We start from the raw sequence: 13,311 nt of genomic DNA on the forward strand, positions 1-13,311 counted from the left end.
GGAACCTCTCGACAACCGTATTAACAAATTTGCAGAATAGGCCAGTCAGTACCAGAGGGGCGTCAAGCAGCACGGCCCTATACCTATCGAAAAGATCCGACAGTGTGTGCCATAAGTGTCTCTCAGTCGACACAAGGGCGGCCATAGACAATGGCCACAGCGGTCTCTTTAGTTGCCCTAAAGGCCCAATCTGCTGTACAGCGGAGCTCCTGGACCTCTTCGCCGCCCGGGATGCCACTCACGTCCAGCTCTCGCAGCAGGTCAGCCTGATAGGCCTGCAACACTGCCATGGTGTGCAGGCACGCAGCGGCCGACGTATTTCGAAGGGGCTTGGTGGGCAGAGTCTGGGTTTTCAATGTTGGAGTACACGGAAGTCTTTAAGAAAGCGGGCCGAAAAAGGCTTAGCCCAGGACCTGGACACCCCAGGGCCCTGGGCAAAACCTGATGCGGAAGCTGAGATGCTGGTTGCAATTTATATCAAGTTTGGCTATGGTGCGGGTCATAACCTCCAATAGCTCCTCAAACCCCTGCTCGCGTGCTTCTGAGACTTGCGAGCGAGTGCTGGACCAGGCAGGTGAGGAAGGAGAAAGAGACAAACCAATCTCCAGACCCTTTGCCAGGTCCACCTGCAAGCCCCAGGAAATAGCGTGCCCCTCTGCCTCAGCAAGAGGGGGGCCAGTACCACGAGAAGCAGGGGCATCTTTGAAGAGTGTCGACCAGGAGCGGATATAGACATGCGAGCGCAATTTACCGATTTAGCATTCTCCACTCCCAGGAAAGCCACACACAGGTTGTGTGTATCCCCCCCATAATATAGCGGGGTCAGGGAGGAACACACAGCCGGAAAGTGTGCTTAGCTTTCTTGCTTGCCTTAATTTTTCTTTATATATAATTTTTCTGACATTTACCACTGACCATTCAGACAAACAGACAGAACAAACAAACAGAAGCTAGCGCCGGCTTTACTCCATGTGCTTTTTATAGCTTCCTGGTCGTGAAGTCACCCCGCCGGTGGTGCCGTGCCTTCCATTGGACTAAATACACGCGTTGTTGATGCAGCTCAAGTTCCTGAAAGGGAAATGTGGCTACAAACAGATTAATTGCTGAATGTCTAAGTACAGATTTGTGCAAACCTGGCTAGCCACCTATTCTCTGTGATGAAGAAATGAGAGCAAGGTTAGGTTCTGGTTGTGTGCTGGAGAAGCCATGAAGAAGATACACCTACACTGCTTTATGTATATGACCAGAAAAGCGAACAAGGACGAAGCACACAAACACAAAAATCCCTCTCGTCTACTTTTAAATGGGTTTATAGCAATAGCTCTTTTAACACACTACCAGGTTAAATAAATTACACTGCCCACATAAAGTTATATTTTTAGAAGATGTTTATTAACATTAGTTATCACAAATGTCGGCTTTTTTATTGCTAAGCTACTTGCTATTGTTTACTGGCTTGTTTTATGCAACGATACTGACTGCTGCTGTGCTGCAATTTTAGTCCAAAATGTTGCACAAATAGGTTCACTATAGTAAAAGAGAACCTAGAGCTACTCGGGCCTGTAACTTTAATGCATTTAAAAAAAGCTGTTTATAAGCTTTGCATCAGAGGTGGGAAGTAATGAAGTACAAATACATTTTTACCGTGCTTAAATATATTTTTCTGGTAACAGTACTTTTCATCACTATTTATTTTTACTTAACTTTTTTTTTATTAACTTTTTAATTTTACTCATTGCATTTTTACACAAATATATGTACTTTCTACTTCTTACATTTACAACCCAGGCTTGTTACTTTAGTTTTAAGTTATTATTTTGCTTAATGGTGACATTATCAATATTTGTCTTTTCATTGCACACCATTTTTAGCCCATCAACCTATTTTGTGTCATTGCACCACTTTTTCAATCTATTTAATTATTTCCTGGCTATCACGCACCACAGATGTAGGCTAGTCTATGAAGCTAACAACGAGCAAGGCAGAAGGCAACAAGAAGTATGACTAGCGTGGATAAGACAGAGTGAGTCAGCGATGTAAACATGAATAAGAACAGGGACATTTTTGATCACCTGATCATCATCATCTTTTCTCTGCTTGTGTTCTATATGGTGGTTGTTCAGCCTGTATACATTCATAAGGTAACAACATTTTAAATTCATTTACACTGCTCAAAAAAATAAAGGGAACACTTAAACAAAACAATGTAACTTCAAGTCAATCACCCTTCTGTAAAATTAAACTGCCCACTTAGGAAGCAACACTGATTGACAATCAATTTTACATGCTGTTGTTCAAATGGAATAGACAACAGGTGGAAATTATAAGCAATTAGCAAGACACCCCCAATAGAAGAGTGGTTCTGCAGGTGGTGACCACAGACCACTCATCAGTTCCTATGCTTTCAGGCTGATGTTTTGATCACTTTTGAATGCTGGCGGTGCTTTCACTCTAGTGGTAGCATTAAACGAAGTCTACAACCCACATAAGTGGATCAGGTAGTGCAGCTCATCCAGGATGGCACATCAATGCGAGCTGTGGCAAGAAGGTTTGCTGTGTCTGTCAGCGTAGTGTCCAGAGCATGGAGACGCTACCAGGAGACACTCCAGTACATCAGGAGACGTGGAGGAGGCCGTAGGGGGGCAACAACCCAGCAGCAGGACCGCTACCTCCGCCTTTGTGCAAGGAGGAACAGGAGGAGCACTGCCAGAGCCCTGCAAAATTACCTCCAGCAGGCCACAAATGTGCATGTGTCTCATCTAATGGTCAGAAACAGACTCCATGAGGGTGGTATGAGGGCCCGACGTCCACAGGTGGGGGTTGTGCTTACAGCCCAACACCGTGCAGAACGTTTGGCATTTGCCAGAGAACACCAACAATGGCAAATTTGCCACTGGCACCCTGTGCTCTTCACAGATGAAAGCAGGTTCACACTGGGGTGGCATTTCATTGGAGGGCCGCACAGCTCTCCATTTGCTCACCAGAGGTAGCCTGACTGCCATTAGGTACTGAGATAAGATCCTCAGACCCCTTGTGAGCCATATGCCGGTGCTGTTGGCCCTGGGTTCCTCCTAATGCAAGACAATGCTAGACCTCATGTGGCTGGAGTGTGTCAGCAGTTCCTGCAAAACGAAGGCATTGATGCTATGGACTGGCCTGGCCGTTCTCCAGACCTGAATCCAATTCAGCACATCTGGGACATCATGTCTCGCTCCATCCACCAATTCCACGTTGCACCACAGACTGTCCAGGCGTTGGCGGATGCTTTAGTCCAGGTCAGGAGCATGCCCAGGCATTGTAGGGAGGTCATACAGGCATGTGGATGCCACACACACTTCTGAGCCTCATTTTGACTTGTTTTAAAGACACTACATCAAAGTTGGATCAGCCTGTAGCGTGTTTTTCCACTTAAATTTTGTGTGTGACTCCAAGTCCAGACCTCCATGGGTTAATAAATTAGATTTTCATTGATAATTTTTGTGTGATTTTGTTGTCAGCACATTCATCTATGTAAAGAACAAAGTATTTAATAAGAATATTTCATTCATTCAGATCTAGGATGTGTTGTTTAAGTGTTCCCTTTATTTATTTGAGCAGTGTATGTCAATATATTAATATGATGTGAGGTGCAGTTACCAGCGTGACACTGAAACAGGTACTAGTAATAGCAACTTTTTACCTAAGTCAGAGCCCAAACTTCTTTACTTTAACTTGAGTGAAAAAGTGTAGTCAATACTTAAACTTTTACCAGAGTCTTTTAAAACATAAGGAACTGTACTTCTACTTGAGTGAAGGATGTGTGTAGTTTTGCCACCTCTGCTTTGCATGCGCTTACAGAGCAAAGAAACTGGCAGCATTCATATTCTTTTTCTCATTTTGCTTATAGGGATGTAACAAATTATATTACGTCACAAGTTACAAACAGTATTTGGCTTTTAAGTTTTTAACTTCAATCCCAAGAGAGATTCAAATGCAGCAGAGTCAAAATAGCTGAGGAGTATAAAAACCTGTTTCAGTGCCTCATGTTTTCATCCAGTATAAACAGAATACCTATTTTATAGTAGTATTTTACTTTTAAGTGCCTGCAATTAAATAACTGACCACAAGGTATCACTAATTTTTCGTCATTTACGTTTACAAAGTCTACTTGATAAAGTGACCTATTTACTCAAGTCACAGCAATGTTTAGTCTTAGACTGAATGTATTTTGTTCAGTCATGGGAACCACTATGCTGTTTTCGGTCTTGCTGTTTTTAAAACTGCACCCACTGAAAGAGACAAAAAAAACCCCCAAGAACAAAGGATCCCAGCTGGGATCATCTGCCCTGTTACACAAGTGTACACACATGTAAACATGGCCTCAGTAGGACCCTGTCTAAGCATGTGCCCCTTTGCAAGCACATGTGTATATGTACACGCATTATTTCGGAGAAAAAAAACTTGCGGAATGAAGATGGCTGGATGACAAAGAAATAAAACCTGGGAACTCTGCACATACAGGAAGAATAAGTCAACTATTGAATCTGATACAGGCAGGTGAGATATGGAATAGCTGGGTTTTTTAAATGAGGTGAATGTTTTAGGTCATTGGTCATGACTTTTTTGTAGAGAAAGTGATAGTAGACATTGACATTTTGAAAACATAGTGATAATAAGATGGTGTTGATTTGATTTTAATAACAAAACAGCCCTGATATTATTAGTTTTAGGTATATTTTTTGTTATATTAATATTGACAGAGCAATTATAATGTACTTTCAACCATCAACATTTTTTGGGACATAAATTATTCATTCAAATTCAAAAACAGTTAACTATTGTGTATTATGACATGTATATTTACCTTGAATTACATTATTACATTTTAAAACATTCAGTCATATCAAGTAAAATTATAGTATTGTCCCTAAAAATATGTACTTATTAACAGTTTTCTCTGAAGAATAAAACTCAGGTTTTCAGTTATTGGACAATAATCAACTCCTTATTTAACTCTAAATTAAAATCTGCTCAAGAGAACCTTTTTTGGGAAGGTTTCTTGGAGTATATGTGTGAAGATTAAACATCTAGTTGGTGCTAACCACAGCTTTCACCATGCAAGTATGTTCATGCAAAAAAAAAAAAAGGAGACGCATAGACATCCCTACACATCTCAATTCAACCTTCATATACAACCTCATGTTGTAACAAAGTTGCTTATTAAAAAGATCGATTTTACTTACTATTGTACAGGTTAAAGAGGTCTGAAGGTCTAAAGTCCTAACCTTTCATAAAGAGGCTCATTAAGTCTAGGTTTCTAATTAACAGATCACTTGACATCCAACTTCTAATACATGAGTAAAGACAGCAATATCTATGATTTAAATAGTGACCAATAGAGAAAAGTCTGAATATTTGATTTTTGGGACAAACAAGTAAAATATATAAAACAACAACCTTAAGGACAGTAAGAATTTTTTTTCTTCTCAGAATCAAAGCAACACATTTCGAAACAGCTGAAGCCATCTGTTCAAATACCTTGGTTATACAAGGTTCATCGATGATGGTGGGCTGACCTCCTGCCCAACCTTCTGAACTCAAACGACTCCTGGAGGCTGCATTTCTAACACCATGTTTACCGTCTTTCTCTCCTTGGGGAGAAATTCCTTCACCACAGGAGAGTAAAAGTCCCAGTTTGAAGAGAGTGAAGATTCAGGAAAAAGTTACAGGGCAATTAACACGGTTCAGCTGATATTAGGAATACAATAATATAAGCGTAATGAGAAGATTTTCAGAAAACTGCAACAAAGCTGCAAGGACTCCTTAGAGAACCTCCAATTTATATATATATATAAAAAAAGTAGCGCACTTGGCTAAAGCAACATGTCAAAAATACAACCTCAAAAAAAAAAAAAAATAATTATAATAATAATAATAGGTTAAGTTCATGATATCTGCATTAGCCAACAGTATTTTTTGGACCACCATCTGCTGAAGGCCCCTCAAATTTCCCTAAACTTCACTCAGGAGGTAAATAAGAGAGGCTTCATTCTCTTCCAGTGGGATTAGATAAAGTTGTGTGGACAAAGCTATTAAAGGGCCCATTATGCATTCTCTGTGAGGTGAAAGTAATTCTGCCACAGACACTAGGCTAAGGCTTTTCACCCTGGAAGTGGTGGGCCACAATTCTGCACACTCATTGGTTCCATAGCTTCTAAAAACAAAGTACATGTTTGATGAATAACTTGAAAGGACAACTGGGCTTGGGAAGGGCAACCTTGGAAAGCATTAGGTTGCTGGGTTAGGAAAGAGGGCATGGTAGGGGTCAGGTCATATCAATCAAAAACTGTGTTGATACATTTGTGTTGCATTGGGTTAAAGCTAGGTCTAGCTATTTCTGTAGCCTGGTATTTGAGCTGCAGGTTTAAATATACACACAAAGTCAAAGTCAAAATTAAAACCCATTAATAAACTTCCATTTGCAAAATAAAATAAAAAATCCAAATAACAGTTTTGCTAAGCTTCTATATCTATTATCAGTGTTGTAGTCAGGACTGTCTCTAGTCTAGACCAGAAATGTTAAATCCTGTCCAATCCACATCAGCATTTTTGTAAAACACAACTTAAGACTGTCACCGTTTTAAAAACACTTCTTTTCTTTTGATTTACACCACAATGTTTCTTGGAAAAAAGTAATGAATGTTTGGTTTGTAAATGCAACATACATGTCCTTTGTTTCCCCTATCTGTTGTTTTTGCACTTCTACAATTATTTTTTGTTTAACGTAATATAATTATATTTAAATTAATTATATTGTAAATTAATTATATTGTACAATACATTCATGGCAGCTGGAAGAGGCCCTTATACAGAGAAACTTAGATTTATCTCAATCATACGACTGAGCAGCTATGGGATTAAGGGCCTTGCTAAGGGCCCAGGAGCAGCAGCTTGGGATGACCTTTGAATCCAAAGCCTTAACAACTACAGTAAGCTACAACCTCCATTACTACATAGAGCACCTCTTGTCACTCATATACTGTACTTGCATTCTAATGGATAGAGACTAAGCAGATCTTAGTGTGATACATTTGAATTTTTTCCACCAAATAACTTTAAATTATTGTTAACCAGGACTATAAAGAGAAACAGCCTATGCAGTGGGCAGTGTAGCAGCTGACACTTATTATATATACAGTAAACTAGCATAGGTTTCTCCACAATACCCAGTTCATTCATTTGGTACTCAATAAATTATATCAAATTTTCTGAACTAGAAACCAGTCAAAGATGTGCTGATCGGTTTGTTCTCCTTGGTCCGAGGTTAGTACAAGCTTGAACGTGTACAAACCTCCCAAAACTGATCGGCATTAAGAGCGAGGTCTAGCCGTAGCTATGCACAGCATGTGCTTAACTAGATCATTTAATTAGTGCTCAGTGAGCATAGCTGTCAAGTGATGCAGGAATGTAGCCTGAGGAGATCTAAGCCAATGCAAGCTGTTCACCTGTCCTCTACACACAGACACACAGACACACTCACAGACACACACACAGACAGACACACAGACAGACACACAGACAGACACACACACACACACACACACACACACACACACACACACACACACACACACACACACACACACACTAGTTATTATAATCATAATATAATTATTCTATTATAATACAATAATCCGTTGTACTGAATCCGCTGTTTCCATCACTTGCAGTCAACTTAAATATGAATTTGTATAGTATATATATATATATATATATATATATATATATATATATATATATATATATATATATATATATATATATATATATATATATATGTGTGTGTGTGTGTGTGTGTGTGTCTGTGTATGTATGTATGTATGTATGTATGTATGTATGTATGAGGGCTGTCAATCGGTTAAATATCAGACATGATTAATCGCATGATTGACATGAGTTATTTATGTTAATCAGGATTAATCGCAACTTAATGCCACATTTTTGTCCACTTGTCATTTTCATAGTTTTAACTTAACACACAAACACACACACACACACACACACACACACACACACACACACACACACACACACACACACACAGTTTTTTGTTTAATAAAAAAAATTCTAATAATAAATATAAATGAACACAACTTACACGGACAAGGTGGCAAAATGTGGTCTGGGACGCATGTGTCCACATTGTATGTCTAGTCTGAACGCAAATACATCGGGTTACTGTATGAATCAAAGCTATAAAAGGTGATTTTTTCATTTATACCAATAAACCACATGTTATATTAACTATAGTAATTTTATAAACCTGTTTATATGAAACCTATGGTTTCTGTAAACCATAAACACATTTCTTAATTGTTCTTGACAATCCCAGATTTATCAATTTTCATCCACTGATCTGATCACCAATGACAATGCAGTACTAGAATTTGCTTTTGTCAAATTTGCAACCCTGCTCCTAAAGGAATGATATGACATATGATCGGTGGACACTTATGAAACGCATAAAATTACCAAGTGTACATGGCTAACAACCTCGACTGTCCACCGGTGACCAGGTCATGTAAAACGGAAGTTAAAACCAATACAAAATACTGACATATCTTTGGCCAAGTTATAACTTCCTGGCAGAGGCTAGTAGATGCCAGTCTTTGAGCAGTTTTATTAGGTTTATCAAATGGTAATAATATTATTTTAAAACTTCCTCTGAAAAATCTCTTTGATAAGAAATAATTTTTGCATTAGAAGAAGGTTAAGTAGTTTCTTTCAAATGTTTGAGTGGAATTTTTTGTTTTAAATTAAAGTGTAGATGTAGAGGACAGGGTGGTATGGAGACGGATGTCGACCCCTGTGGCGACAACTAATGGGAGCAGCCGAAAGAAGAAGAAGAAGAAGAAGAAGATAGTGTGTAATAGTTACTAGATTGTTAAGTGGCACCAAAACTCGCAGTGGAAAGTAATGAATTTATACACTGCAAAATGCCAAGAATCTGTTGACCTTACATATTCAAGCAATACTGTCTAGTCACAATTGGTTTTTGCATTTTCAGCAAACCTACAATATGATTTTTGCCATGTAAATGCTGTGGCTGGAGTCAATTAGCTTCCCTCTACTATCAAACATCCTCATATCTACATGTAAACAAGAAATAAATGACTGTCATAGGTCTATTATAGCAATATAATATACTTTGAAAATGCTAATCAATTTGCTAATAAACACTTTGCATTACAGGACAAACTTCTCCTTCCTCGTGGAATGTTTGGTTGGGAAACTCCCTCAGCATGTCACAAACAATATAAATCACCTGGAGGCTGTAAAAAAAAAAAAAACTAACCTTTAAAGAATCTTACAAGTTCTGCCTAAAAAGTAAAAGTAGCTTATTTATAACTAACCGTGAGTAACTATTACCAATAGTTTTCCCCAAAGGCATGTAAAAGAAACACCAGAAGATAGTGAAGTTATATTTTGATTATGGACACAAAATACAGATAAGCACATTTATTGCATAATCCAGACCTAGATTCATTCCATTGTGTTCTCACCGTTCACCACATTTTGGATAGTGCTTGTATGTAACAAGCTTTTCGCAGAGATCGCAAAGATTGGGGTATGAAAGAATTAGAACTGTGTGACAGGACACGAGTGTGAAGAAGGCAGACACGCTAGCATTCACTTCAGTTATCTCTGTCTTATTCCGACCTGCTCATCTCTGTCTTTCTCATAATACAAGAAAGACAAGTGATAACAATTGTGCTGTGAGGTGGCAATCTCTAGGTCATGGAAAATAAAACCGAAGCACACAACATTCTATTTTAAAATGTATAATTTTACTATACATGCAACTGCATTTATTTCTTTAACTGTCCAGTTGACAAAAGGTTGACGAAAGGTTGACGCTGTCTCCTGATGAGCTCTCTGTTGTAGCTCATCCACCTCAAGCATTAATAAGTGTTTTTGAAATGCTTTTCTGCTCATTACAGCTGTATAGATTGTTTGATTTTTTTAGCTACTGCAGATGTCCAGGTCAGGTTATTCTCCTCTGATCTCTCTCATCATCAAGGCATTTCTACCTAAAGAAGTAATGCGTTTGACTTTAATTGTATTTTTGCCATTTTTTTTAAGCCTACATGTCTGGCATTAACAATGAAGCAACATTTAAAATCGCAGAGATCACATTTTTCCCCAGTCTGATGTTTTTGTTAGCCTTAACCAAAGTGCTCGACTTACTTATTTTATGCATTGTGCTGTTGCCACATTATTGGATACAGATTACAATGTTACAGATTAGGTGTATCAGCAGCTGATGCGTGTTGCTTGATACATCTAGGATACAGACAGTTACAACACACAAAACAACCTAGAAAAGCCTTAAAAAATTATCAAAAAGAAACAGAACAAGAGAGTGCTTAGTACATCATATGCACTAGTGACTGGCAGCTGTATGCCTTGGAGGATAGTCAGAGGAGGATTCTGCACGGCGGCTGCCTTCAAAAGACCATATGGCTGTCCCTATGTCGCTCGCACTCTTGAGTGTACCTCTCTGATGGTACGTCCTTGTGTTGGGAATGACATAAGATGTCCATTTGTTGAACATACCAGATTACCACATGCAAAAAGTAAACATCACTTGTGAGATCATATAACCGACGCACAAGTTCTAGGACAAGATTATCATCATCTGTGCATTCCAGTGCATTGAATAAAACGTTTGACATATTTTTTTTTTTGTTACTGTATTAACAGTTAAATGCTGAATGTGTTGAGGAGAAGCATGATGCGACTACATGCTGACCTGTTCGCCAATCCTCTGCACACCTCATTTCATTTGTCCATGCTGTTAAAGCAAGTGAGGCTCCGTCAGAGAATATAGCTTCATGTAACCTCTTGCCTTATTAGTGCAATTATTACTGAACCATACGGTTTGCCTTTTAGCAATTCAGTACACAGGAGGACTGATTACATCAAATATTAGCAGCTTGTAAAGAAAATTTCATAGAAATAAAGTTGTAAATGTAATCTAACAATTTATTCCTTGCTTAAGCAAAATATACTTCCATGATGTACAGTTTATTCAGATTTATTTGACTAAGCTAACATTACACAAGTATATTTTGACAAACTTTATCATAAACTAATAATAAATAATATTACTTATATTAAAGTAAAAAAAGTGTGTTTCCATTTTAGATATTATACAACCATATATAATCTGTGGAAAAAAAATATTATATCAAAAAGTGTTCCTTTTTAATTAATTATAATTTTTTTTTTCTATCCACCAATTGCCACTGCCAACAAACAGCTCCTGACTGAACTGCTGGTACTATTAATATTAAGCTTTTTTCAACTCTCCTCAAACCTGAAATTGTGGAAAAATTATTATTACATACATTCATCTACAAGAGAAGGTACCTCAAATACATTCTTAGCCATTAGAGCCTTTACTATATTTCAAATTAGTTACATCAGTTAGCCTAAACAAAAAACTTGAATAAAATTTTTTTCATATCCTATGTTTCTTTTAAACTGATCTTCTTTTCCATTTTTATTTGCTTTGCATGTAAACTCAGAAGCACAGTGGCTCCACAGTGGCTCTTATTTCCGACAAATCTTCCTGGGGCTCAATGCTAATGTGTGTATGTAGTTTTGCACATATCAAATAAATAATTTTTTTTTTGTGTGTAGAGACGTCCAACAATGATCAAACCAATCAGACATCGGCTGGTGCAATGTACCATATATCCCTCCGCCAGTAAAAACATAATGTTCAATTATACTGTTTTTCCCTTTATGTACAGTGAATCAAAACTATATATGCATGTCCCTGGAATAAAAGACCAATAATATATTTAAGTTGAAGGCAACATTATATTGAAACAAATACAGTACACATATAAAATAAAACATATAAAACTGATGTCCATTCATAAATTTCTATTTCATTGACATTGTTGTTACATCTCCAGGCTCATTGAACAAAGTGGCAAATACACCACATGTAAATCTGGGACGTACAAAGTGGCTTAACGGATATCAGCGGCTCTTTTTCTCTGAGCAAATCTTACTGGGGATTGTTTAAGTGCCCTAGCGGGTAAAAGGGAAGCAGAAGAAGAAAGAAAGGCATAAATATGAGTCAGACTCCTTTTAAAAAAAAAGCCTGGACACTTTCCTTCTTCGCTCTGTCATTCAGTCACACAGTTCTCCTGCCCACTTCCTTAAAACTTTATCACACAGCCCTTCTGCTAGTGCGGCCCGAACTTCCCACTGCAATTAGTTATAAAAACGTTTCAGCCCGGCCCACACGTGGTTTGTTTTTTAAGGAGCTGCAGCTCCCTTCTCACGTGGTATATGGACTATTGAGTCGTCACAGGCCCCCTGAATGATGGCTGAAAAATAAGGCGGTGCAAACAATGCTTGGCCTTGATTAATTCAATTCTTTCAGGACCCTGCACCGTCGTCCGGGCAGCTTCACACAATTGCCGCTTTGATGCTTGGGATATGTACTCGTGCACTTAGTGAATTAAAAAAATTACATATTTTTTTATGTTCTGCCTTAATGATTTTTTTAATTGTAGCGAAGGTGTCAAACTTTTTGCATAAAAAAAAAGACGGAACTGTTTGTCATTGCAGTTCTAGACGTTCTACCAAAGACACAGGAAGAAAAACACTGACCTGATCGGCCTGAAACGCCACGGTGTTGGTGGACTCCGCCATGGTTTACCAGCACCTGCAGTTTCTCTAGGTTCCGATCTTGAGTTCTTCATTCACCTTTCCATTCGCTTTCACAGAAGGCGCGTGCACGAGGGGGGGAGGCGGGTACCCTCCTTTCGGCTAGGCTTGATTAATGCCTGAATTATTTTCACCTCATTTCATTTGAGGGAGTTCTGCTTCCTCTCCGCCTCTTTCAATCATTCGGTGTGGAAGCGTTCTCTCTTTTTCTCCCACCCTCCAGCAAACCCACACTGCCTCTCTCACATTCCCTCCTTCATCCATTCCCTTGCTTTACCTCATTTCCAGTCCCTTTTCTGCTCTATTATACTTTGGAGAAAATGCCCCCCCTGCCGTATTCGTCTACACTCGTAGGGGGGAGCTGAGCAGATCCACAGCCCTTGCCTCTACTTTTGCGATGAATAGATTCGTTGTCGTTCAAAGCACTTTGGGTGCATACTGAGTATCAGGAAACTGCTAGCTTAGCTGCCTGGAGTTTGCTAGATGAAAGGGCGAGAGGACTGTGCGCATCCACAAGATTCTGTTCCACAGTTTCTTCTACTTGTTTTCAGAGGAGCTGAACCCAGACCACCAACGCTTCCT

The 13,311-nt window shown here is 38.7% G+C and overlaps 1 protein-coding gene across 1 annotated transcript in view; it reads right to left on the reverse strand.

Annotated features, from left to right (window-relative positions):
- slc6a9 (solute carrier family 6 member 9) overlaps nt 1–13,037 on the reverse strand; it is a 38,767-nt gene extending 25,730 nt beyond the window's left edge. Inside the window, exon 1 of the mRNA XM_083541743.1 lies at nt 12,673–13,037. Within this exon, the coding sequence (XP_083397869.1) occupies nt 12,673–12,714 (42 nt within the window). The 5' untranslated portion in view covers nt 12,715–13,037. The remainder of the gene's footprint in view (nt 1–12,672) is intronic.
- Nucleotides 13,038–13,311: the final 274 nt, after the last annotated feature.

The sequence above is a fragment of the Silurus aristotelis genome (assembly GCF_946808225.1).
Source record: "Silurus aristotelis genome assembly, chromosome: 5".
Classification (NCBI taxonomy): Eukaryota; Metazoa; Chordata; class Actinopteri; order Siluriformes; family Siluridae; genus Silurus; species Silurus aristotelis.